The 23,871-nt window shown below is 42.0% G+C and overlaps 1 protein-coding gene across 1 annotated transcript in view; it reads right to left on the bottom strand.

Moving 5' to 3' along the window:
• Window positions 1-23,871, bottom strand: part of ADAMTS12 (ADAM metallopeptidase with thrombospondin type 1 motif 12) — a 384,174-nt gene that overhangs the window by 35,404 nt on the left and 324,899 nt on the right. Inside the window, exons 19-20 of the mRNA XM_003818504.6 lie at window positions 17,560-18,666; window positions 2,184-2,336 (exon numbers count right to left, since the gene is read on the bottom strand). Coding sequence (XP_003818552.3) covers window positions 2,184-2,336; window positions 17,560-18,666 — 1,260 coding nt within the window. The remainder of the gene's footprint in view (window positions 1-2,183; window positions 2,337-17,559; window positions 18,667-23,871) is intronic.

Below are 23,871 nucleotides of genomic sequence, written 5' to 3'. Positions count from 1 at the left end.
CAGTCCTTTTCAGATCCTGAGTTTGTTATGAGTTGGAAGAGAAATAAAAAAGACCAGTATCGATTCTTGAAAGAAAAATTATATAGAAAGAGAAAGAAGGTGGTAATTTTCTCAAGGAGTAGCCTCACAACCCCTCTCTTCCAAAGACCAGAGCATTGCTTTGGGAAAGGGTCCTAAAGACCGACCATCAGACAGTAGCCTCCCATGTTCCTGTCTGATGGTAAGTCTGCCAGGAGAACCAGAGACAGAAATGCCCATTGCAACACCTCTGGGTCCTGTCTGTCTGGGGACATGAGCTCTTCACTAGATGAAGAAACAAATGTCTAGAGGTGACATCAGCTTCCCTAAACCTCTTGGGTAGCTCTTTCTTTTCCTTTCTCCTGTGTCTCAGCTATCAAGAGGAACCAGCTCCCTGAAGAGAAGACAGGGGCCTACCAGGCTTCCTAGGGTTGATCATGTATGGCAAACAGGTATATGCACAGCTCACACCTCTGTACTCCCTACCTGCCAACTGGCCCTCAATCTCACCACTGACCAGTGCCTTATAGCCCTGAATTATCCCCCAAGAGCTGGCTAAGCCCTAGTCCAGCGTGACAAGCAGATCAGGCCTAGTTAGTGTCTCAAAGCACCAAGGCTAACTAATCTGAAAACCTGATACATTCTTTTCACAAGGAACTATGGAGACAGCACAGCAAAATAAGTAATCACAGTAAGATTAGCAAAGATGGTAAAATTGCACTTTAAAAAGATCAATATGGCTGGGTGTGGCAGCTTACGCCTGCAATCTCAGCACTTTGGAAGGCCAAGGCAGGCGGACCACTTGAGGTCAGGAGTTTGAGACCAGCCTGGCCAACATGGTGAAACCCCATCTCTACTAAAAATACAAAAATCAGCCTGGTATGGTGGTGCATGCCTATAATTCCAGCTACTCGGAGGTTAAGGCACGAGAATCTCTTGAACCCGGGAGGCAGAGGTTGCAGTGGGCCAAGATCACGCCATTGCATTTCAGCCTGGGTGACAAAGTGAGACTCCATCTCAAAAAAATAAAAATAAAAATAAATAAGAAGATCAGTGCAGGGAGTACGCTTTTAAAGAACAAATTATTCTTTATATCTCAGCTTTTGTTTCATTTTGGGTCTGGAAGATTAAACCATATATTCGCTTTGTAAAGCACAGGTGATTCATGATTTAATTATATCCGTGATAATATAGGATTATTCATTAAAATGCTAAATTGAAGTAATATAGAAATAGCATTGCATGCTGGAGAAGCAATTAATAACCCAAACTTAACTTTTCTGGTTTATCTTGTAAGAGAAAGGACAGGTGGGTTACCACATGTGGGTTAATAAAAACTCTGTACTTCTAAGACTTTTGTGTAACTTGAAGTTGGCCTATGGTAATGCCCATGATTTGCTCATCCCTGATTTTATAAGAGGTAAAAGGGCAGCAGAAAGGTGGGAAAAAAAACACTGTTGGTGGGACTGTAAACTAGTTCAACCATTGTGGAAGTCAGTGTGGCGATTCCTCAGGGATCTAGAACTAGAAATACCATTTGACCCAGCCATCCCATTACTGGGTATATACCCAAAGGAATATAAATCATGCTGCTATAAAGACACATGCACATGTATGTTTATTGCGGCACTACTCACAAAGCAAAGACTTGGAACCAACCCAAATGTCCAGCAGTGATAGACTGGATTAAGAAAATGTGGCACATATACACCATGGAATACTATGCAGCCATAAAAAATGATAAGTGCATGTCCTTTGTAGGGACATGGATGAAGCTGGAAACCATTATTATCAGCAAACTATCACAAGGAAAAAAACCAAACACCGCATGTTCTCACTCATAGGTGGGAATTAAACAATGAGAACACATGGACACAGGAAGGGGAACATCACACACCGGGGCCTGTTGTGGGGTGGGGGGAGGGGGGAGGGATAGCATTAGGAGATATACCTAATGTAAATGACGAGTTAATGGGTGCAGCACACCAACATGGCACATGTATACATATGTAACAAACCTGAACGTTGTGCACGTGTACCCTAGAACTTTAATTAAGAAAAAGAAAAAAAAAAAAACGACTTTAGCAAGTGCTTATATAAGATTCCCTTTCCAACCCATCCCCACCTTCTCTACCTCCAAGACTCTGCCAAGCCTGATAAGTTACCTTGCTCCAGTTTCCCACTTTCCAGCCAGCACAGGGACGGAGGTGGCATCTTTTTGCAGGGTCAGGTCTCTGGATGGCCGCACAGTCAGAATCCATCTGGGTGCTGCACTCCACCCTTCTCCAGTAGGCCCCCAGGCCACATGTGGTGGAGCACTGTAGCAGGGAAGGAGAGAGATGACAGAGGCTGAGTGTCACCTTCTCACACATGCCCCATCACTGGGATCCTGGAGTCAGTTCTCAGTCCCGTTTGCTAACATTGCCCACAGAGCTTTTTAAAAATTACCAACACTTGGGGCACCCCACTCACACAAATTAATCTGAATCTCTTGGGGTAGGACCCGGGGATGCTCAGTATTAAAAATAATTCCCCAGCTTATTTTAAAAAATAGCCACAGTTGAGAAACCCTGATTTGCATGTAGAAGGAAAATTCAATGCAAATGGAAATTTGCTTCCCTTTAAAACTTATCCTGGCAGGCCAGGGGCAGTGGCTCATGCCTTTAAACCCAACACTATGGGAGGCTGAGGCAGGAGGATCCTTTGAGCCCAGGAGTTTGAGATCACCTGGGCAACATAGGGAGAACCCATCTCTAAAGAAATTTAAAAATTAGCCAGGTGTGGTGGTGTATACTTGCATTCCCAGCTACTTAGGAGGCTGAGTTGCTAGGACTGCTTGAACCTGGGAATTTGAAGCTGCAGTGAGCTATGATTGCACCACTGCACTCCAGCCTAGGTGCCAGGGTGAGATCCTGTCTCAAAAGAAAACAACATTAATTATCTTGGCATGATGCCCAGGGGGCTGCAGGCAAGCTGCCACATTTCCTACCAATGCTGTTCAGAGTGGATGTCAGGTCCAGGTGTCTGCCCCTTGCCTCTCCTCCTTAATATTGAATGATACTATCTCACCTATTTCTCTCCATGACAAACCTGAGTTGTAGACTGGTATCATTATGGTGTAGATGAAGAAACAGGCTTTGAGAGCTGACCTGCCCAAAGGGTTTTCTGTCTCTAAAACCCAGGACAATATTTGTTACAGTAGTGCTCCTCAAACTTTAGGGACCATATGAATCACCTGGGGACCTTGCTAAATGCAGATTCTGATTCAGTAGGTCTGGGGAGGGGAGGCGATTGTGCCTTTTAGCAAGCTCCCAGGTGCTGCTGATGCTGTTGGTCCTCAGATCACACTCGGAGTTAGAAAGATGTTACAGCATGATGCTTTTCATCCCTCAATCCACTGGTGGTGAAGAACTCAGTCGCCTTTGCCACACATACAGCTCATTCCCCTCAAAGTGTTTTTGTTTGTTTATAATTCTTAAATATCTCAGGTTTAGCGGGGGGTCACTTTGAAAACCATGAAAATGTCCATCACAAAATTTGTTCCCTTTTGTGTGCCTGATTCTTTCCTGTAACTGATTTTTCTTGCATCCCCTCTCCCCTGCTCATCCTCACTAAAAGGGGCTGTTTCTGGATGAGCAAAACAAAGTGGTGAACTAAAAAAAAAAGACAGGGTGGAAGTTCCATCTATGACATGCTTGAAGGTTTCTTTTGATAGGCTGTAAATAAAGACCAGACTTAAGTTTCTCTTGCTGTAACTTCACTCTCCATATAATTTTTTTTTTTGGGGGGGGGATGGAGTCTCACCCTGTAGCCCAGGCTGGAGTGTAGTGGCATGTTCTTGGCTCACTGCAACTTCTGCCTCCCAAGTGCAAGCAATTCTCCTGCCCCAGCCACCCAACTAGCTGGAATTACAGGTGTGTGCCACCACACCTAGCTAACTTTTGTATATTTAGTAGAGACAGGGCTTCACCATATTGACCAGGCTGGTCTCAAACTCCTGACCTCAGGTGATCTGCCCTCCTTGGCCTCCCAAAGTGCTGGGATTACAGGCATGAGTCACCATGCCTGGCCTTCACTCTCCATATAATTTTATGTTTCATTTTGTGCACGTTCTTGTGTTATAACACATATATAACATAATAGAGTTCTTAGGTAGATAATCTGTAGATCACAGAAAGAGAAAAGTAGAAACTATTTTCTACTACATCATCGTCTTTTCCAAGTGAGTCATTTATAGAGGTAATATATTCTCCTCCTTATAATTCTTTAGGATTTGTTTCTTTTGTTAAGTTGCTACCACTTTCTTCTTTGTATCATATTATGTATCTAGGTAATAGAGATAACAGCTGAAGTACTATAGATTGATAGCACTAATGGCCTGCATCGTTCATACTTCCTTAAACCCATGCTCTTTGCAAGGGGACTTTGCAGCTTCTGTCATCCAGAGGTGTAATTTATTTCTCCAGCTCTTGAATCAGGGCTGTTCTTGTGACTTGTCTTGGCCAACAGAATGCAGTGGATGATGCGGTTCCAGTTCTCAAGAGTTGGTGCTTTCCATTCTTGCTCTTGGACCCCTGCCTCTGCTATGAAACTAAACATGGGCTGGCCTGCTGGAGGATGAGGGCTCATTACACCTAGTGACCCTGTGGCGACTGACTAACCAAGTCAAAGGTCAGTATCCAGGTGTTCAGAACCAGAACTGATGCTGGGGTTCACATCAGCACCATATGAACACTGCTCTGAAATGCTGTGGAAAATTATGCTGTCACTTCTATTTTACACGACCACACAGTTTACAGTTAACTGACTGGCCCAAGGGATCTGACTGAATGATGAGGCAATTCAATGAGAGGTGAGTCTCTATCAAAATAAAAGCCATACCCATGCACACTGCATAGCACTGAAGTTCTCTGTTTTGTAAATATGGATCAGAGCAAACACTTACTGAGTACTTCCTATGTGCCCGACACTCTTCTGGGTACCTTACATATAGTTATTCCTTTTATCTCCTAAGTCATAGAAGTTGGGCATTATCATCATCCTCATATCATAGATGAGGGAAATGAGGTAGAGTGAGGACATACAGCTGGTAATTTACTGAGTCAGTACTAAACCCCAGAAAGTCTGGCTTCAAGGTTTACACCTACTTACAGTGTTAGCTCAGCTTTTACATCAATTACTTAATATTTGAAAACACAATTAAAGGAATGTGCTGTGTCCAGTGGGGCTGTGGACAGCCTCCCACAGGCCAGAAGGCAGGAGGACATTGCAAGAGCGATTTCAGATCACACCCAAGGAACTTTAGAAATCACTTCCTGTTTTAGGGATCAGGAAAAGCTTTGTGCAAGATCAGACTCAAAGCTTGATCCTGAACAGATAGGATTTAAAAAGGCAGAGGAGAAGGGGAAGGAAATTCCAGGGAGAGGAACCAGCATGAATAGAGACACCAAACTGGGACAGGCAGGAGGTTTAAAGCAACTGAGCTGTTGAAGCTTAGCATGGATGAAGAAAAGTAGGAGGCAGTATGTTTTGAAAGCTTGATTATGTAAGCCTAGGAAGGCTGTTGGATATTGGGTTGCAGTAGATTTTATCTGAATAAGTGTGAAATGAGGAGATATCAAAGACTTATGAGCAGGAGTTTGGAATGATTAGAATAGCTTTTTGGAGGATGAATTTGGCAGTCTCATGTCTTGTGCAACAGTGTGTGGAAAAGATAGGAGAAGGGAGAGGCTGGAGGTATGTAGACCAGCAAGGATGCAATGGCAGGTGTTCTAAGCAGGAGTGGTAACCCAGGTCCTTCACTCTCATCTATTGGGCACCATTGGCATTTGGGACTCAACAATTCTTCCTTATAAGGGACTTTCCTGAATGTCATGGGACTTTTATCATTCATGCCTCTCAGACATTCAATGCTAGTTGCCGCCCCTTCCCCACATTGTTGTAACAAACAAAAGCATCCTCCTTCATCTGTAAATTCCTCCTACCATCAGATTAGAAACCACTGGGTCTTACACTAACAGAGAACATAAAGAGGAGAGGACAGGAATGATGAGGTGATACTGACTTGAAAAACTATTACAATTTTTTTCTTTTTTGTAGGACAGAGGCAAATTGATATCAATGGTGATTCTACGGGCTCTAAGTTGTGGTGATTGGGAGATAAGTGACTCATTATGGAGAGAGGCAATCCCAAATAAATAGCTTCAGGAATAGGCAGAAATAAAAATCAGGGACAGTGAGGAACTCAAAACTCAGAGTTTTCATTCTGAACCCTGACCCTCTCTGACAGTTATTTATTATTATTATATATTATTTTGAGACAGGGTGTCACTCTGTCACCCAGGCTGGAGTGCAGTGGCTCAAATTTGGCTCACTGCAACCTCTGCCTCCCGGATTCAAGTGTTTCTCATGCTTCAGGCTCCCGAGTAGCTGGGACTACAGGCATGCGCCACCACGTCTAATTTTTATATATTTTTTGTAGAAAGTGTTTTGCCATGTTGGCCAGACTGGTCTCAAACTCCTGACCTCAAGTAATCCACCTGCCTCAGCCTCCCAGAGTGCTGGGATTACAGGCATGAGCCACCGCTCTGGCCTTCAGTTCTATTTATTAAACATTTTCTCTCAAAACATGCACAAAGAGAGCAGGCACCAGGCCCTGTCATGAGGGGGGACTCTTGCCAAATGCGGAGCTCTATTCTAGTAATAGTCCTTACAGCTTTGAAAACTCTAGAATCTGAGCCAATATTCTTTTTCTAGCCAAACTGCCAGGAATTAATAGCTGTTAATCGTTCCACCACTGTTGCCAGTTTTTTGTTTTTTTTTTTTTTTTTTTTGGTGAGCTATAATGTGTTCAATAAGACCATTTATTTCTGTCAAAGTCAAATAATGACGTTTGAGATAGAATTAATTCTTTGTATCTTGATTTACTATAATCAAAACGTGTTAATTAACCTTTGAGCTCAAACAGTAATCATAGTTGATGCGTACTTCATTTTGGCTTAATTTGCATGGATATAGTAATGTCTCGTTAAATCAATTAACATTTATCAATTAATTAACATGTATTAAATATTCTCAAGACAAAATAATTAAAACACATTTAAATTCCATAATTCCACAACTGCTCTGGGTTTTGGTGATGAATGAAAAGTTAACAGGATGGGGAAAAAAATGAATATCTGGGTCATCATACAACCATTTTGTTTTTAGAGACAATTTCAGTTCATAGGAGCACCACCCAGCAGACAATGAAAATTCAAATTTAACAGTTGATTCAAATTGAATAGTCAATGACAGTCAGTTCAAATGGAATAGCCAAAACCCAAATTGAATAGTGGTTCATGCCAATAATCTCAGCACTTTGGGAGGCTGAGGCAGAATTTTGCTTGAGGCCAGGAGTTCCAGACTAGCCTGGTCAACATAGCAAGACTCCCATCTCTGCAAAAAATAATAAAAAAATTATCTAGGTGCAGTGGTTGGCACCTGTTCCTATCTACTCAGGAGACTTAGGTGGGAAGACTTGCTTGAGCTCAGGAGTTCAGGATTGTGATGAACTATCATCAAACCACTGCACTCCGACCTGGGTGACAGAGTGAGACCCTGTCTCAAAAAAAGTCAATGAGTCAGTGACGGACTCCTTCTCTTCTCCTCTGTCTTCTTCATTCCCCATATCCAATTATTTACAAACCCTGATTTTAAGTTCAAATATATATTAGATATATTTTTCCCTCTTCATCCTGAATATTCTTCTTATAGTTCTCATGCCTCACCTGGACTATTGCAATAACCTCCCAATAGGTCAAAATCCTCATTGCTTCAGAATAGGCTACCTACAGTCAGTGGCAGAGAGTGCTAGATATTAACCATAATCCTTTTTCTTCTTCTGGGCACATAATTGGGTTGCATTTCCCAGTTTCCTTGAGTTTGGTTTGGCCATGAGACCTAGTTCTAGACAACGGAATGTAGGCAGAAGTGTTTTGTTCCACTTCAAGGCTTGGAGCATACAACTTCCTGCAGGAGTGCCTCTATGCCCTTTTCCCTTTCTGATTGACTGGGATGGTGACCCCAGGGCAAATTTGATGATGGGAAGATGGTAGAGCCATTGTTAGCCTGGGTTCCCAAATGACTGCACCATCCTCTACCATCAGCACTGCAGACTGGAATCATCACCTTGTATTGCCTTGTGACTGAGAAGTCAACACCTCTTCTGGTGAGACATTACTTGTTGGGCTTTATTTGTTACAGAAGCCTAGCCTTCCTAATGTGTGTGAGTGTAGGCAAGTGTGATTTCTAATTACATATGCACACACACACGTCATTCATATTTTAATGGTTCTGATATCAATCCTACACGTATGCCTTTTATCGCCTACTCTTTCATATTCTGTTTGACCTAGGCTGTCTTATTCTCATGGCCTACAGTGTCATTAATTGTAGGTGCTTTCAGACCTTATTGCCATTAACTAAATATCAAAATACAAATTAATTAGTAGCCTCCACTTCTACCACTTGTTTTCTTTGTTTTCAGTCCACAGAAGCCACACACTGTCTAAACTATGTCGACAGAAGAAGACAGTAGGCCTGCTTATCTGCCCTTTAGGGATACCATGATTTAGGAAGAAAATATATATCTTGACAGTACTGTTTGAAAGGTACTGGCAGGTGCCTCTCCCCAATGTTCCCTCCGCATCCTCATTCTGTAGGGCATGCTGAAGCACAAGTAGCTGGACTGCCTTTGGGGGAATCCGAACACTATCACTTCAAAAACACCTAAACAGATCCATTTTGTTTCAAAACATCTAGCCTGGATCCACTGTGGTAATAGAGGGACAATTTGCCCAGGTGAACTCAAAGTAACCATGAGTGGCCTCAATGTTATTTTAAAGAACTTTCTTGTGAACTATGTCATTTTCTCATCTGTATACCCAAGGTCACCACATAACTGGCATTATTTTCATATGTAATATGACCAAAGAAGAAATAAATAAAATCAAAGACACAGAGGATGGTAATATTTTCTGACTTGCAGAGCCAGGGGTCATGGGTTCTGAAGTCCATCTGTCTGAGTTCAAGTCCCCGTAGCTCACAGGTATGTACGATTCTGGCCAGCTACTTAAATTCTCTCAGCTTCGGTTTCCTTGCCTCTACAATAGGGAAAATACTACCAATCTCCTGGGACTGTGGTAAAGATTAAATGAGAGAATTTATGCTCATTAGCGTAAAATCATGCTTGTAAAGCCTGATGCATGCTTAGGAAAGAAACTGATTAGGAAAGAAATAGGACTAAAATGTCAGGAGTCATAAGACCCATTCATCTCCTTCCTTCAACAAATTGGCTTACTGTAAGCATGAAAATCTTTTCTACCTCTGAAGCTGAATTCTTTACCTCTAAATGGAGATAAGATGACAGAAAATGTGATAACTCATTTTAGAAATCAAACATAAATCAAAGTGAAAACATAGCTCAAATGCAAGCAATTATAGTATTTGATGCAAGAAATTTTGGAGGTGGTTTGAATTGACCTATTTATTGCTTGTAGTCAATTCCATTACCAATGATGTTGATTAATTTATATAAAAGAATTTTATATAGTTAAATTGTCAATTGGTGCTAAAATCCACCAGAGAGATAGCAGATCAGAGTGGGAAGAGATAGAAGGTTCATCATCCAATTGTGTCTTCAGAGAAATCAGTTAACTGTTACAAATCTCTTTTTCTATTTGTAAGTCAGTATCAGTGAGACACTTACCTACTCATCAGGACCATGAAAAGGAAAAAATAAGAGACTATGGAGCCAAGATGGCCGAGTAGGAACAGCTCCAGTCTACAGCTCCCAGCGTGAGCAACGCAGAAGACGGGTGATTTCTGCATTTCCATCTGAGGTACCGGGTTCATCTCACTAGGGAGTGCCAGAAAGTGGGCGCAGGACAGTGGGTGCAGCGCACCGTGCACCAGCCAAAGCAGGGCGAGGTATTGCCTCACTCGGGAAGCGCAAGGGGTCAGGGAGTTCCCTTTCCTGGTCAAGGAAAGGGGTGACAGATGGCACCTGGAAAATCAGGCCACTCCCACCTGAATACTGCACTTTTCCGACGGGCTTAGGAAATGGCGCACCAGGAGATTATATCCCGCACATGCCTTGGAGGGTCCTACGCCCACGGAGTCTTGCTGATTGCTAGCACAGCAGTCTGAGATCAAACTGCAAGGCGGCAGCAAGGCTGGGGGAGGGGCACCTGCCATTGCCCAGGCTCGCTTAGGTAAACAAAGCAGCCAGGAAGCTCGAACTGGGTGGAGCCCACCACAGCTCAAGGAGGCCTGCCTACCTCTGTAGGCTCCACTTCTGGGGGCAGGGCACAGACAAACAAAAAGATAGCAGTAACCTCTGCAGACTTAAATGTCCCGGGCTGACAGCTCTGAAGAGAGCAGTCATTCTCCCAGCACGCAGCTGGAGATCTGAGAACGGGCAGACTGCCTCCTCAAGTGGGTCCCTGACCCCTGTTCCCCGAGCAGCCTAACTGGGAGGTACCCCCCAGTAGGGGCAGACTGACACCTCACACGGCCGGGTACTCCTCTGAGACAAAACTTCCAGAGGAACGATCAGACAGCAGCATTCGCGGATCACGAAAATCCACGGTTCTGCAGACACCGCTGCTGATACCCAGGCAAACGGGTCTGGAGTGGACCTCTAGCAAACTCCAACAGACCTGCAGCTGAGGGTCCTGTCTGTTAGAAGGAAAACTAACAAACAGAAAGGACATCCACACCAAAAACCCATCTGTACATCACCATCATCAAAGACCAAAAGTAGATAAAACCACAAAGATGGGGAAAAAACAGAGCAGAAAAACTGGAAACTCTAAAAAGCACAGTGCGTCTCCTCTTCCAAAGGAATGCAGTTCCTCACCAGCAATGGAACAAAGCTGGATGGAGAATGATTTTGATGAGTTGAGAGAAGAAGGCTTCAGACGATCAAACTACTCTGAGCTACAGGAGGAAATTCAAACCAAAGGCAAAGAAGTTGAAAACTTTGAAAAAAATTTAGACGAATGTATAACTAGAATAACCAATATAGAGAAGTGCTTAAAGGAGCTGATGGAGCTGAAAGCCAAGGCTCAAGAACTACGTGAAGAATGCAGAAGCCTCAGGAGCTGATGTGATCAACTGGAAGAAAGGGTATCAGTGATGGAAGACGAAATGAATGAAATGAAGCAAGAAGGGAAGTTTAGAGAAAAAAGAATAAAAAGGAACAAACAAAGCTTCCAAGAAATATGGGACTATGTGAAAAGACCAAATCTGCCTCTGATTGGTGTACCTGAAAGTGACGGGGAGAATGGAACCAAGTTGGAAAACACTCTGCAGGATATTATCCAGGAGAACTTCCCCAATCTAGCAAGGCAGGCCAACGTTCAGATTCAGGAAATACAGAGAACACCACAAAGATACTCCTTGAGAAGAGCAACTCCAAGTCACGTAATTGTCAGATTCACCAAAGTTGAAATGAAGGAAAAAATGTTAAGGGGAGCCAGAGAGAAAGGTCGGGTTACCCACAAAGGGAAGCCCATCAGACTAACAGTGGATCTCTCGGCAGAAACTCTACAAGCCAGAAGAGAGTGGGGGCCAATATTCAACATTCTTAAAGAAAAGAATTTTCAACCCAGAATTTCATATCCAGCCAAACTAAGCTTCATAAGTGAAGGAGAAATAAAATCCTTTACAGACAAGCAAATGCTGAGAGATTTTGTCACCACCAGGCCTGCCCTAAAAGAGCTCCTGAAGGAAGCACTAAACATGGAAAGGCACAACCGGTACCAGCTGCAGCAAAATCATGCCAAAATGTAAAGACCATCGAGATTTAGGAAGAAACTGCATCAACTAACAAGCAAAATAACCAGCTAACATCATAATGACACGATCAAATTCACATATAACAATATTAACTTTAAATGTAAATGGACTAAATGCTCCAATTAAAAGACACAGACTGGCAAATTGGATAAAGAGTCAAGACCCATCAGTGTGCTGTATTCAGGAAACCCATCTCACGTGCAGAGACACACATAGGCTCAAAATAAAAGGATGGAGGAAGATCTACCAAGCAAATGGAAAACAAAAAAAGGCAGGGGTTGCAATCCTAGTCTCTGATAAAACAGACTGTAAACCAACAAAGATCAAAAGAGACAAAGAAGGCCATTACATAATGGTAAAGGGATCAATTCAACAAGAAGAGCTAACTATCCTAAATATATATGCACCCAATACAGGAGCACCCAGATTCATAAAGCTAGCCCTGAGTGACCTACAAAGAGACTTAGACTCCCACACAATAATAATGGGAGACTTTAACACCCCACTGTCAACATTAGACAGATCAACGAGACAGAAAGTTAACAAGGATACCCAGGAATTGAACTCAGCTCTGCACTAAGTGGACCTAATAGACATCTACAGAACTCTCCACCCCAAATCAACAGAATATACATTTTTTTCAGCACCACACCACACCTATTCCAAAATTGACCACATACTTGGAAGTAAAGCTCTCCTCAGCAAATGTAAAAGAACAGAAATTATAACAAACTATCTCTCAGACCACAGTGCAATCAAACTAGAACTCAGGATTAAGAAACTCACTCAAAACCACTCAACTACATGGAAACTGAACAACCTGCTCCTGAATGACTACTGGGTACATAATGAAATGAAGGCAGAAATAAAGACGTTCTTTGAAACCAATGAGAACAAAGACACAACATACCAGAATCTCTGGGACACATTTCAAAGCAGTGTGTAGAGGGAAATTTATAGCACTAAATGCCCACAAGAGAAAGCAGGAAAGATCCAAAATTGACACCCTAACATCACAATTAAAAGAACTAGAAAAGCAAGAGCAAACACATTCAAAAGCTAGCAGACGGCAAGAAATAACTAAAATCAGAGCAGAACTGAAGGAAATAGAGACACAAAAAACCCTTCAAAAAATTAATGAATCCAGGAGCTGGTTTTTTGAAAGGATCAATAAAATTGATAGACTGCTAGCAAGACTAATAAAGAAAAAAAGAGAAGAATCAAATAGATGCAATAAAAAATGATACAGGGGATATCACCACTGATCCCACAGAAATATAAACTACCATCAGAGAATACTACAAACACCTCTACACAAATAAATTAGAAAATCTAGAAGAAATGGATAAATTCCTCGACACATACACTCTCCCAAGACTAAACCAGGAAGAAGTTGAATCTCTGAATAGACCAATAACAGGAGCTGAAATTGTGGGAATAATCAATAGCTTACCAACCAAAAAGAGTCCAGGACCAGATGGATTCACAGCTGAATTCTACCAGAGGTACAAGGAGGAACTGGTACCATTCCTTCTGAAACTATTCCAATCAATAGAAAAAGAGGGAATCCTCCCTAACTCATTTTATGAGGCCAGCATCATCCTGATACCAAAGCCTGGCAGAGACACAACAAAAAAAGAGAATTTTAGACCAATATCCTTGATGAACATTGATGCAAAAATCCTCAATAAAATACTGGCAAACTGAATCCAGCAGCATATCAAAAAGCTTATCCACCATGATCAAGTGGGCTTCATCCCTGGGATGCAAGGCTGGTTCAATATATGCAAATCAATAAATGTAATCCAGCATATAAACAGAACCAAAGACAAAAACCACATGATTATCTCAATAGATCCAAAAAAGGCCTTTGACAAAATTCAACAACGCTTCATGCTAAAAACTCTCAATAAATTAGGTATTGATGGGACGTATCTCAAAATAATAAGAGCTATCTATGACAAACCCACAGCCAATATCATACTGAATGGGCAAAAAATGGAAGCATTCCCTTTGAAAACTGGCACAAGACAGGGATGCCCTCTCTCGCCACTCCTATTCAACATAGTGTTGGAAGTTCTGGCCAGGGCAATTAGGCAGGAGAAGGAAACAAAGGGTATTCAATTAGGAAAAGAGGAAGTCAAATTGTCCCTGTTTGCAGACGACATGATTGTATATCTAGAAAACCCCATTGTCTCAGCCCAAAATCTCCTTAAGCTGATAAGCAACTTCAGCAAAGTCTCAGGATACAAAATCAATGTACAAAAATCACAAGCATTCTTATACACCAATAACAGACAAACAGAGAGCCAAATCATGAGTGAACTCCCATTCACAATTGCTTCAAAGAGAATAAAATACCTAGGAATCCAACTTACAAGGGACCTGAAGGACCTCTTCAAGGAGAACTACAAACCACTGCTCAATGAAATAAAACAGGATACAAAGAAATGGAAGAAGATTCCATGCTCATGGGTAGGAAGAATCAATATCGTGAAAATGGCCATACTGCCTAAGGTAATATATAAATTCAATGCCATCCCCATCAAGCTAGCAATGACTTTCTTCACAGAATTGGAAAAAACTACTTTAAAGTTCATATGGAACCAAAAAAGAGCCCACATCACCAAGTCAACCCTAAGCCAAAAGAACAAAGCCGGAGGCATCACGCTACCTGACTTCAAACTATACTACAAGGCTACAGTAATCAAAACAGCATGGTACTGGTACCAAAACAGAGACATAGATCAATGGAACAGAACAGAGCCCTCAGAAATAATGCCACATATCTACAACTATCTGATCTTTGACAAACCTGAGAAAAACAAGCAGGAAAGGATTCCCTATTTAATAAATGGTGCTGGGAAAACTGGCTAGCCATATGTAGAAAGCTGAAACTTGATCCCTTCCTTACACCTTATTACAAAAATTAATTCAAGATGGATTAAAGACTTACATGTTAGACCTAAAACCATAAAAACCCTAGAACGAAACCTAGGCATTACCATTCAGGACATAGGCATGGGCAAGGACTTCATGTCTAAAACACCAAAAGCAATGGCAACAAAAGACAAAATTGACAAATGGGATCTAACTAAACTAAAGAGCTTCTGCACAGCAAAAGAAACTACCATCAGAGTGAACAGGCAACCTACAAAATGGGAGAAAATTTTTGCAACCTACTCATCTGACAAAGGGCTAATATCCAGAATCTACAATGAACTCAAACAAATTTACAAGAAAAAAACAAACAACCCCATCGAAAAGTGGGCAAAGGATATGAGCAGATACTTCTCAAAAGAAGACATTTATGCAGCCAAAAGACACATTAAAAAATGCTCATCATCACTGGCCATCAGACAAATGCAAATCAAAACCACAATGAGATATCATCTCACACCAGTTAGAATGGCAATCATTAAAAAGTCAGGAAACAACAGGTGCTGGAGAGGATGTGGAGAAATAGGAACACTTTTACACTGTTGGTGGGACTGTAAACTAGTTCAACCATTGTGGAAGGCAGTGTGGCGATTCCTCAGGGATCTAGAACTAGAAATACCATTTGACCCAGCAATCCCATTACTGGGTATATACCCAAAGGACTATAAATCATGCTGCTATAAAGACACATGCACACGTATGTTTAGTGTGGCACTATTCACAATAGCAAAGACTTGGAACCAACCCAAATGTCCAACAATGATAGATTGGATTAAGAAAATGTGGCACATATACACCATGGAATACTATGCAGTCATAAAAATGATGAGTTCATGTCCTTTGTAGGGACATGGATGAAATTGGAAATCATCATTATCAGTAAACTATCACAAGGACAAAAAACCAAACACCGCATGTTCTCACTCATAGATGGGAATTGAACAATGAGAATACATGGACACAGGAAGGGGAACATCACACTCTGGGGACTGTTGTGGGGTGGGGGGAGGGGGGAGGGATAGCATTAGGAGATATACCTAATGTTAAATGACGAGTTAATGGGTGCAGCACACCAGCATGTCACATGTATACATATGTAACAAACCTGCACATTGTGCACATGTACCCTAAAACTTAAAGTATAATAATAAAAAAAATGAGACTACCTATGAAAGTGGTTTGTAAATTACATACTTTATAAATTGTTATACTCAAATTGTTATTTTTATATTAGCTGCTAATAGTTTAATTCACTTTAACTGGCGAGATGAGTCATGAAATGTCAAAAATGCTGAATGATTTGAACATGTGATTACTTTGCTGCAAAATCCTCTTTTGCATTGTTACATTATATTAACAAGTTTGTATACTGCATATTCAGATTTCAAATAGGTGAGAAATGATTTTGGTGCTTCAAAGGATGTAATTAGTTCTAGAAATGAAAAGACAAATATCTAGCCAAATTTCTGGAGCATGAAAATAGGGGCCAGCATGATGTCATCATGCTTATTTTCTTCTTCCTCTATATTCTAATTCTTTCAATAAGCCAAAATGAATTTTTTAAATGCAAGCACTCAAACAAACCAAAAAGAAAAGAAAAGAAATCACTGATATGGCGAGCTATACAATTGTTTTAACAAGTTTTGTCTTAGGTTTCCGTTCTATCTGTGATTACTTCACAATTTTAAACCAAGTCTCAAAACTAGGTTTTTGATTGAAATGTGAATCAGGCCTTTTCAGTCATCCTTCATCATAGGATCATTGTAGTTTATAGCTGAAAGGGACATTAGAGATAATCTACACTTGCCTTATCATTCTGTAGGCAAAAAAAAAGGCTCAGAAAGATAGATGAATTCGACATAATCACACAGCCGAATGCCCAGGCTTCCTAGCTTAGTTCAGGGTACTTTTCACTATATCTCACTGCATTTGTTCTCCTTCCCTATATATAAATTTTTAGCTTCCCTTTCCAATGACATTTTAAGTCAACCACCAAACAGTTGGCACTTGAACATAGACCACCCAGGGGTCTTCACTGGTCAGTTTACCTTTCTCTGATCTCAAAACAGGTTTCTTTTTTTTTTTTTTTTTTTTTTTTTTTTTGAGACGGAGTCTCGCTCTGTCGCCCAGGCTGGAGTGCAGTGGCGCGATCTCGGCTCACTGCAAGCTCCGCCTCCCGGGTTCACGCCATTCTCCTGCCTCAGCCTCCCGAGTAGCTGGGACTACAGGCGCCCGCTACCACGCCCGGCTAATTTTTTTGTATTTTTAGTAGAGACGGGGTTTCACCGTGTTAGCCAGGATGGTCTCGATCTCCTGACCTCGTGATCCACCCGCCTCGGCCTCCCAAAGTGCTGGGATTACAGGCGTGAGCCACCGCGCCCGGCCAAAACAGGTTTCTTAAGGATGGGGACTGCATAATGATTTCAAAGGGCTGCACAGACATTATTCTGTGTGATATACACAACATCCTTAAGAATTGTACACGGCAGGAACTCTCATTTGGTTGGGTCAGGTAGAATCAGATTAAAAGCTAGACAATATATCTATAAAATTTCACAAGTTTTATAATTTACATAATTTTTTTTCCATTTAAAGAGTTATGGGGGTAAGGAGGGAGGGGAGGGCATGGGTCTGATTGCTTCCTTTTGTTTTCACAATAGAATATATTTTAATGCAAACTCATTTTGAAATTTTCACATGAATTTAACACTCCTAGCTTTTTTCCATGTAAAACCAGGCCAGGAGTAGGAAATGTCTTACCTCGCTCCAGTTTCCGACGATCCAGTGTGCAGAGCCGTGGCCGTTTGTGAGCTGCTTGTAATTGGAGGCATTTAGCAAAAAGCCCTCGGCAATCAGACTTGTTGCATCCTCCTCAGTCAGGAGTGGTTCAGAACTTTTTGTTTGGTTCATGTTGTTTGGAAGTTTCAGGTGGTTATGGTTTGCCGTCTTTCCTGAGGGTTCTGGCTGGTGGTCTCCTCCCAGAGGGAGTAGAGTGTTGGCTGGCTTTTCAGTAACCATCCCCTCAACTCTGGGTGTCCCAGTTTCGGAAGTAGTGGGCCTTTGGCTGGGGAGCAGTCCTTCCATTACTGTGCTGAAGGGTGGCCACCAGGACTCCCTGCTGAGATCTGGTGTTAGTGGAGGTGCAAGTGGCATTTCTGTACTTTCCACTGGAGCGTCATTTCCAGGTACTCTGATCTTGGTCCATATTACAGGATTGCTTTCATCTTTGTCCTCAGGCTGTTCTCTTTCTTCCCCTGAGCCACTGTGAATCTCCGTTTCTGGACCTTTGGTCAAGGTATTGTAAAATGGAGTCACAGGCCAAGTGATAGGGTTGCGGGAAGATGACAAGCCAGAACCACTTGTTGTTGTAGCTACAAGGCCTCCCTCCGAGGTAGGACCAGTATCTGAACTGGAAACATTTTCCTCACTTGGCTGAATGCTCAAGGATTGGGAAGTGAGGATGGGCTGGGAAGTGCTTCCAGTGGAAATGAGATAGCGAGAGCTCAGCTCAGGTTGGGTTGAGCTATCTTGCCACTGTTTCCCACCCAGGTCTCCTTCTTTGAAGGCTGTGGTAGGACTAGGGCTGCTGATTGCTGGAGTGCTTGTGCTCATAGACTCAGGCCCTGTGGGTGTGGTCAGCATTCTGGGCCTGGATGTAGGTGGAGGGACGGGCTTTAGTGTTGGTGGGTTTTTTCCATTGGAAATAGTGCCTTTGTTGGGTTTCAGAACTCTCCGGCTAGAAGGGCATTGCTGGAGGCCACACAGAGCTCGGCTGTTGGGTTTCCTTGTCACATCGCAAGGTTCATCATGGTTCTTGGCACATGTGACACTGCGAATCCGCACTCCACCACCACAGGAAACAGAACACTAGAAGAGAGAAACAGCTGTTAGCCTGGCGAGAGAAGATGCTTTTATTCTCATGGTTAGGTCTATAACAGATCAAAACAGGCCTGATGGAAACTAAACTATGCAGCTAAAATTGTCTGCTATCTACATTTGGTTTCTGTGCTCTTTCAGTTTTCCATGGAAATATGTATCTCCTGGAGACCAGCTGGGACTCAGTCTCAACCATTTATTCTTCACAAACTGAAAATGTAAACCATGATGTAGTCAAACTGCAGTCCCTTTGGGCTGTGAATCATGGATGGCGAGATCCACAATGAATGCAATGGTTTACACAAGTTGCTAAATCTTTTAAAGAGCTAGTAAGTCACACTGTCTCTTTTCTGGGATTGTGATTTTATTAAACTAATGTATAATGTGTGCATATTCTCTGGAATATGAAATTCGGTATAAGGAACCTTTCCCTTTCTATTTAGAAAGCAACCATCATAACTCACACATTTTCCCCAGGTACCTTAAGCTCCATTTTCACTTGCCTATGGCAGGTGGAATCAGATTAAAAGCTAGATAATCACCATACTCACACAGGTGCATAGATCCAAGACCTACTCTAAAATTTAAAGGTACATAGTTAATCAAAGGTAGGAAATAGCCTTTCCCAAGGAGTTCGGTCAATCCCTCAGCATGGCACTGAGGTATATATTCGGGTACTGGTAAGTGCCCCTCCCCAATGTTCCCTCCACATTCTGTATGCCATGCTGAAGCCCAAGCAGCTAGACTGCCTTTGGGGGAATCCTAACAGAACAGGCCTTCCTCAGGATACATGGTAAAGAATCTTCATTGCATCAATTTCAACACATGTGAATGGCAGATATGGAGTTGCTATAAAACACTAAATGTCTAAATATTTTGAAAAATCCGCACTTTTACCAAATGGTTCCATTTTTAGCTTCTCTTTCCAATGGCATTTGAAGTCAGCCACCAAATAGTTGGCACTTGAGCACAGACCACGCAGGGGTCTTCACTGGTCATTTTACATTTCTCTGTCAGGTATCCCTGACCTCAAAGCACGTTTCTTAAGGATGGGGACTGCATAATGATTTCAAAGGGCTGCACAAACATTATTCTGTGTGATATACATGACGTCCCTATGAGATGTACAAGGCAGGAACTGTTATTCTGCCTCCCACAAGTGAGGAACCTGAGGCCCAGGAACTCACTTGAAAGGCAGCAAGTCAGTCATAGAATAAGCATTAGATTTATTTTTACCCCCATCCCCAAACCTAGTGCAACACACTGTACAAGTAGCTGTCCATGGAGTTCACTCAGTGACTTTTGATTTATTAAAAGCTATCCAAAGGCAGGAACTGTTTTTTATTCATAATGGAATTCCAGGATAGTTCTGAGGACATACTGATCACCTTATACATATTAATTGACTCTTTTACCTGGAAAAAAAATCAGGAATGGAAAAATTCTCACTCATGAGCTTCTGCATTTAGATTACGTTCCTTGCCTTCTCAAGTTCTATTTTCAGTTTTCTCTAAGTAGGAACATAATATTGACATAGAAAACTTCTCCTTTATTTTGTTTCAATCAAACATAATCACTTACTGATGTATAACAGCTCTGTGAAATCAGCTCTTTTGAAAAGCAGATGCTGTGAGCACAGGAGAATGTACAGCTGAAGGAGTGTCCAACTGTGTTTGGACCCAACCAGTGAAGCTGTGGATTTAAGATGTCCACAAAATATTAAAGCAAGTCACTCCAAGATGGAACTTCCAGATTTGTTTTGAAATAATAATAATAATAATTTGGGCGGAAATGATGCTTAATGCACAATCATTTCCCACCAAAGTGGGGGCTACCAACTGCAAGTATCAGAGCCCAACAGGGAGGAAACAGTCTCTTCTGGCATGGTCCATCACTCACTTCTCCCTGGACCTGGAAAGGGAAGGCAGGAGGTATTTATCTTCCTGGTTTGCTGCACTGTTTCTTCCCTTCTTGTGTAGGAAGATACTCTGTGCTCCATCTATTTTAGTCATGCTGAGTCCCTCTCCATTTATTACATTCTAATCTGAACTTCTTGGATTTTCAAATCCCCACTTTGTAAAACTGATCAGTTTTGTATGTGTGAACACATTTCCATGCTGGCTGCCTCAGGCAGGCTCAGTCTTGAGAGCTGACTGATAACTGAGGTCCCAGCTACTGCCAACTCTTCTCAGGCAACAGGTGGCTCTCTTTCGGCTTTCCTTTCCATGAAGTATTAGACTAGATAGTAACATAATAGGAAACGCTTCTATTTTTATTTTCTTTCTCTTCTTTCTCTTTTTCTTTTTGGTTTGTTTTGACTTGAAATGTTGCTAATATCTCTAAAGAAGTTAGCTTTACTTGTACACTTTTACAAAAAAATTTTAAATGCCAAAGTATAGGGTCATATCCCCTCCACCTCCCCATTGAACTATGAAGTCAAAAAACTATAAAACCTCTGAGAAATAGCTTAAATTCCCTGATGTATCATATTAACTCCTTGTGTGATTCGGTGACTAAGTCAGCTTCCTCACCTGGAAACAGAGACAGCAGCACCTACCTTTGCAGGCTACTGTGTGGATTACCTTCAACAACAGGCTTAACAGAGGTGGCATAACATATGAAGACAATTAGTGATTGAAAGCTATTATTATCACTGTTCTAATAATGATGCTGATAATAATAATAGTGATCATAGCAAAAGGCTTGGGGTTCCCCAATTTCTACTGCCCTTGTAGGTGACACACAGAATTGTCTCAACAGGGAGGTGTGAAGTGAGCAGCTGTCTTGGTGAGGTAGGTGCAGGCACATGTCTACAAGATACTGTGGAGATCCACACACCCCCTACTGGTTTACTGCTGGATGTTTTTAGATTCAGATTTCCTAGAGCCAACCGATGGATATGTGGTTTTCAAATTTACCAATAACAAGAACTAAGTAATCTTACTGATGGTGTGAATTTGCTCAACCTAAAAGGGTAAGGCAGGAGTGAAGAAAAGCTACTGTATTAGTTTGTTTTCATGCTGCTATAAAGAAATACCAGACAGGGAAATTTATGAAGGAAAGCAATTTAATCGACTCACAGTTCTGCATGGGTGGGGAGGCCTCAGGAAACTTACAATCATGGTGGAAGGGGAAGCAGACACATCCTTCTTCACATGGCGGCAGGAGAGACAAGTGCAGACTGAAGGGGGGAAAGCCCCTGATAAAACCATCAGATCTCATGGGAACTCACTGTCACAAGAACAGCACGGGGGAACTGCTCCCATGATCTAATCATTCCCCATGAGGTCCCTCCCTCAACACATGGGGATTACAATTTGGATTACCATTCAAGATGAGATTTGGGTGGGGACACACAGCCAGACCATTTCAGCTACCTAGCTGGTTGCTGAGTTAAAATACATTAGATTTTAATATTTTAAAACAGAAGATGGTTCTTGAAGAGGAGTTCCAAAGTAGCAGCCAAACAGCTACATTTGGCCCACTGACATGTATTCTTTAGCCTGCTCAATCTTAAAACCCACCAACCTACCAACCAACGAACAAGCAAAACACAAAAACCAAAATAGTAGCCAACATTTTAAAAATTAGCAATTTTATGTTAATAAAATTCCTGATTTTTGACTTCTCTTGGAAAAGCTGATGATCTGCATCTATTGCTCTCATTCCCAAATAGCAACCCAAAACCTGATTAATGAAGACCTGGGGTCTGGGAGTTTATACGTCCCTCAGTGCACCAACCTTCCATCCACATCTACTTTACTTAGCCAGCAGACATTGAATCTTCCAAATAACCCAGGATTGCCATTCCTTAGTTCTGGGGCACACTATGCCCAGCTGGACAGTATTAGCTGTCTACCAAGCATATTGGGCCTGAATACGAACTTGCCTTTTCTCCTAGTCACTGCAGAACAGGCAGTGCTGCTTTGTATTCAGCTCCACGCTTCTTCTAGTACATCTTCCAACTGTGTTTATCTCCTTAGGAGCTGTCAAGCCCTTCAGATGAGATAAATGCAGTACACAACGCCACACTCCAAACCTATCTCAATTGGTAGTTTCAGAATTCTCTAAACCAACTTCAGCTATGATTATCGTATGCCCTTACCTTGTAATTTTGAACCCTGGACCAGGAAAGCAGCATGTCAACCTGTTAACCTGCTCTTTGGGAGTCATTTTGCCCTCACTTATCACCATCCTGGATACAGGCCTCTTGTCGGGGAACCCACTGAGAAAGAGGTTTGCTGCCAAATTTATCAACTCCACCCACCTGTGGTCCACTGTGGTGGGTGAGAAGGCTCACAATTGGCACTGAGCTGTAGTGCTGAGAAAGGGCTTATTCGAAAACACAGTCGGAGTTTATCAGAGGGTTTGGGCTAAAGGGCTGAGTAGAGAAACAGTGAATACTTTGGACATTAAAACATTTAATGCACAATCTCAGAAATTTATAAATGAATAATTAGATCTCATACAAACACCAGCTTTGAAAGCAAGCTAAAACACATAGGTATCTGTTTTGGGTTGAATTGTGTCCCTCTCAAAAAAGATATGTCAAAATCCCAATGCCCCCCATCTCAGAATTTGACCTTATTTGGAGAAAGGATCTTTAAAAAGGTAATCAAGTTACAATAAGGTCATTAGGGTGGGCCCTAATGGTATCCATATCAAAAGGGGAATCTGAACACAGAGATCACAGGCAGGTAGAATGTCATGTGAAGATGAAGGCAGAGATTGGAGTGATGCATTTACAAGCCAATGAGCACCAAAGATTGACATCAAACCACCAGAAGCTGGGGGAAAGGCATGGAACAATTCATCCTCCCAGCTTTCAGAAGGAATTCACTTTGCCAACACCTTGACCTTGGATTTGTAGCTTCTGCAGATGTGAGACAACAAATTCCTGTTGTTTAATCTGCCCAGTTTGTGGTACTTCATTAGGGCAGCCCTCGGGAACTAAGATAATAAAAAAAAATCAGACCTAGATAATTAAAAAAAATCAGACCTGATGAGGACAATCAACATAGCTCTCAGCTGGTTTTCTGTGAGTAGTTGTTGCAAACAGAGGTGCCCATATCTGTTCTCCAGGAACCCTGGCAGAGCACAGGCTACTGATGCCTGGGAAGAACTGAGATGTTGATGAATGACACTCCACACCAAAAGAGGGAGTGACAAGGTCAGAACATCAGGTGGCCAGCCCCA

The sequence above is a fragment of the Pan paniscus genome, chromosome 4, assembly GCF_029289425.2.
Source record: "Pan paniscus chromosome 4, NHGRI_mPanPan1-v2.0_pri, whole genome shotgun sequence".
NCBI classification, from domain to species: Eukaryota; Metazoa; Chordata; class Mammalia; order Primates; family Hominidae; genus Pan; species Pan paniscus.
The sequence above is the reverse complement of the archived record's forward strand: the minus strand, read 5'-3'. Positions and strand labels throughout refer to the sequence as shown.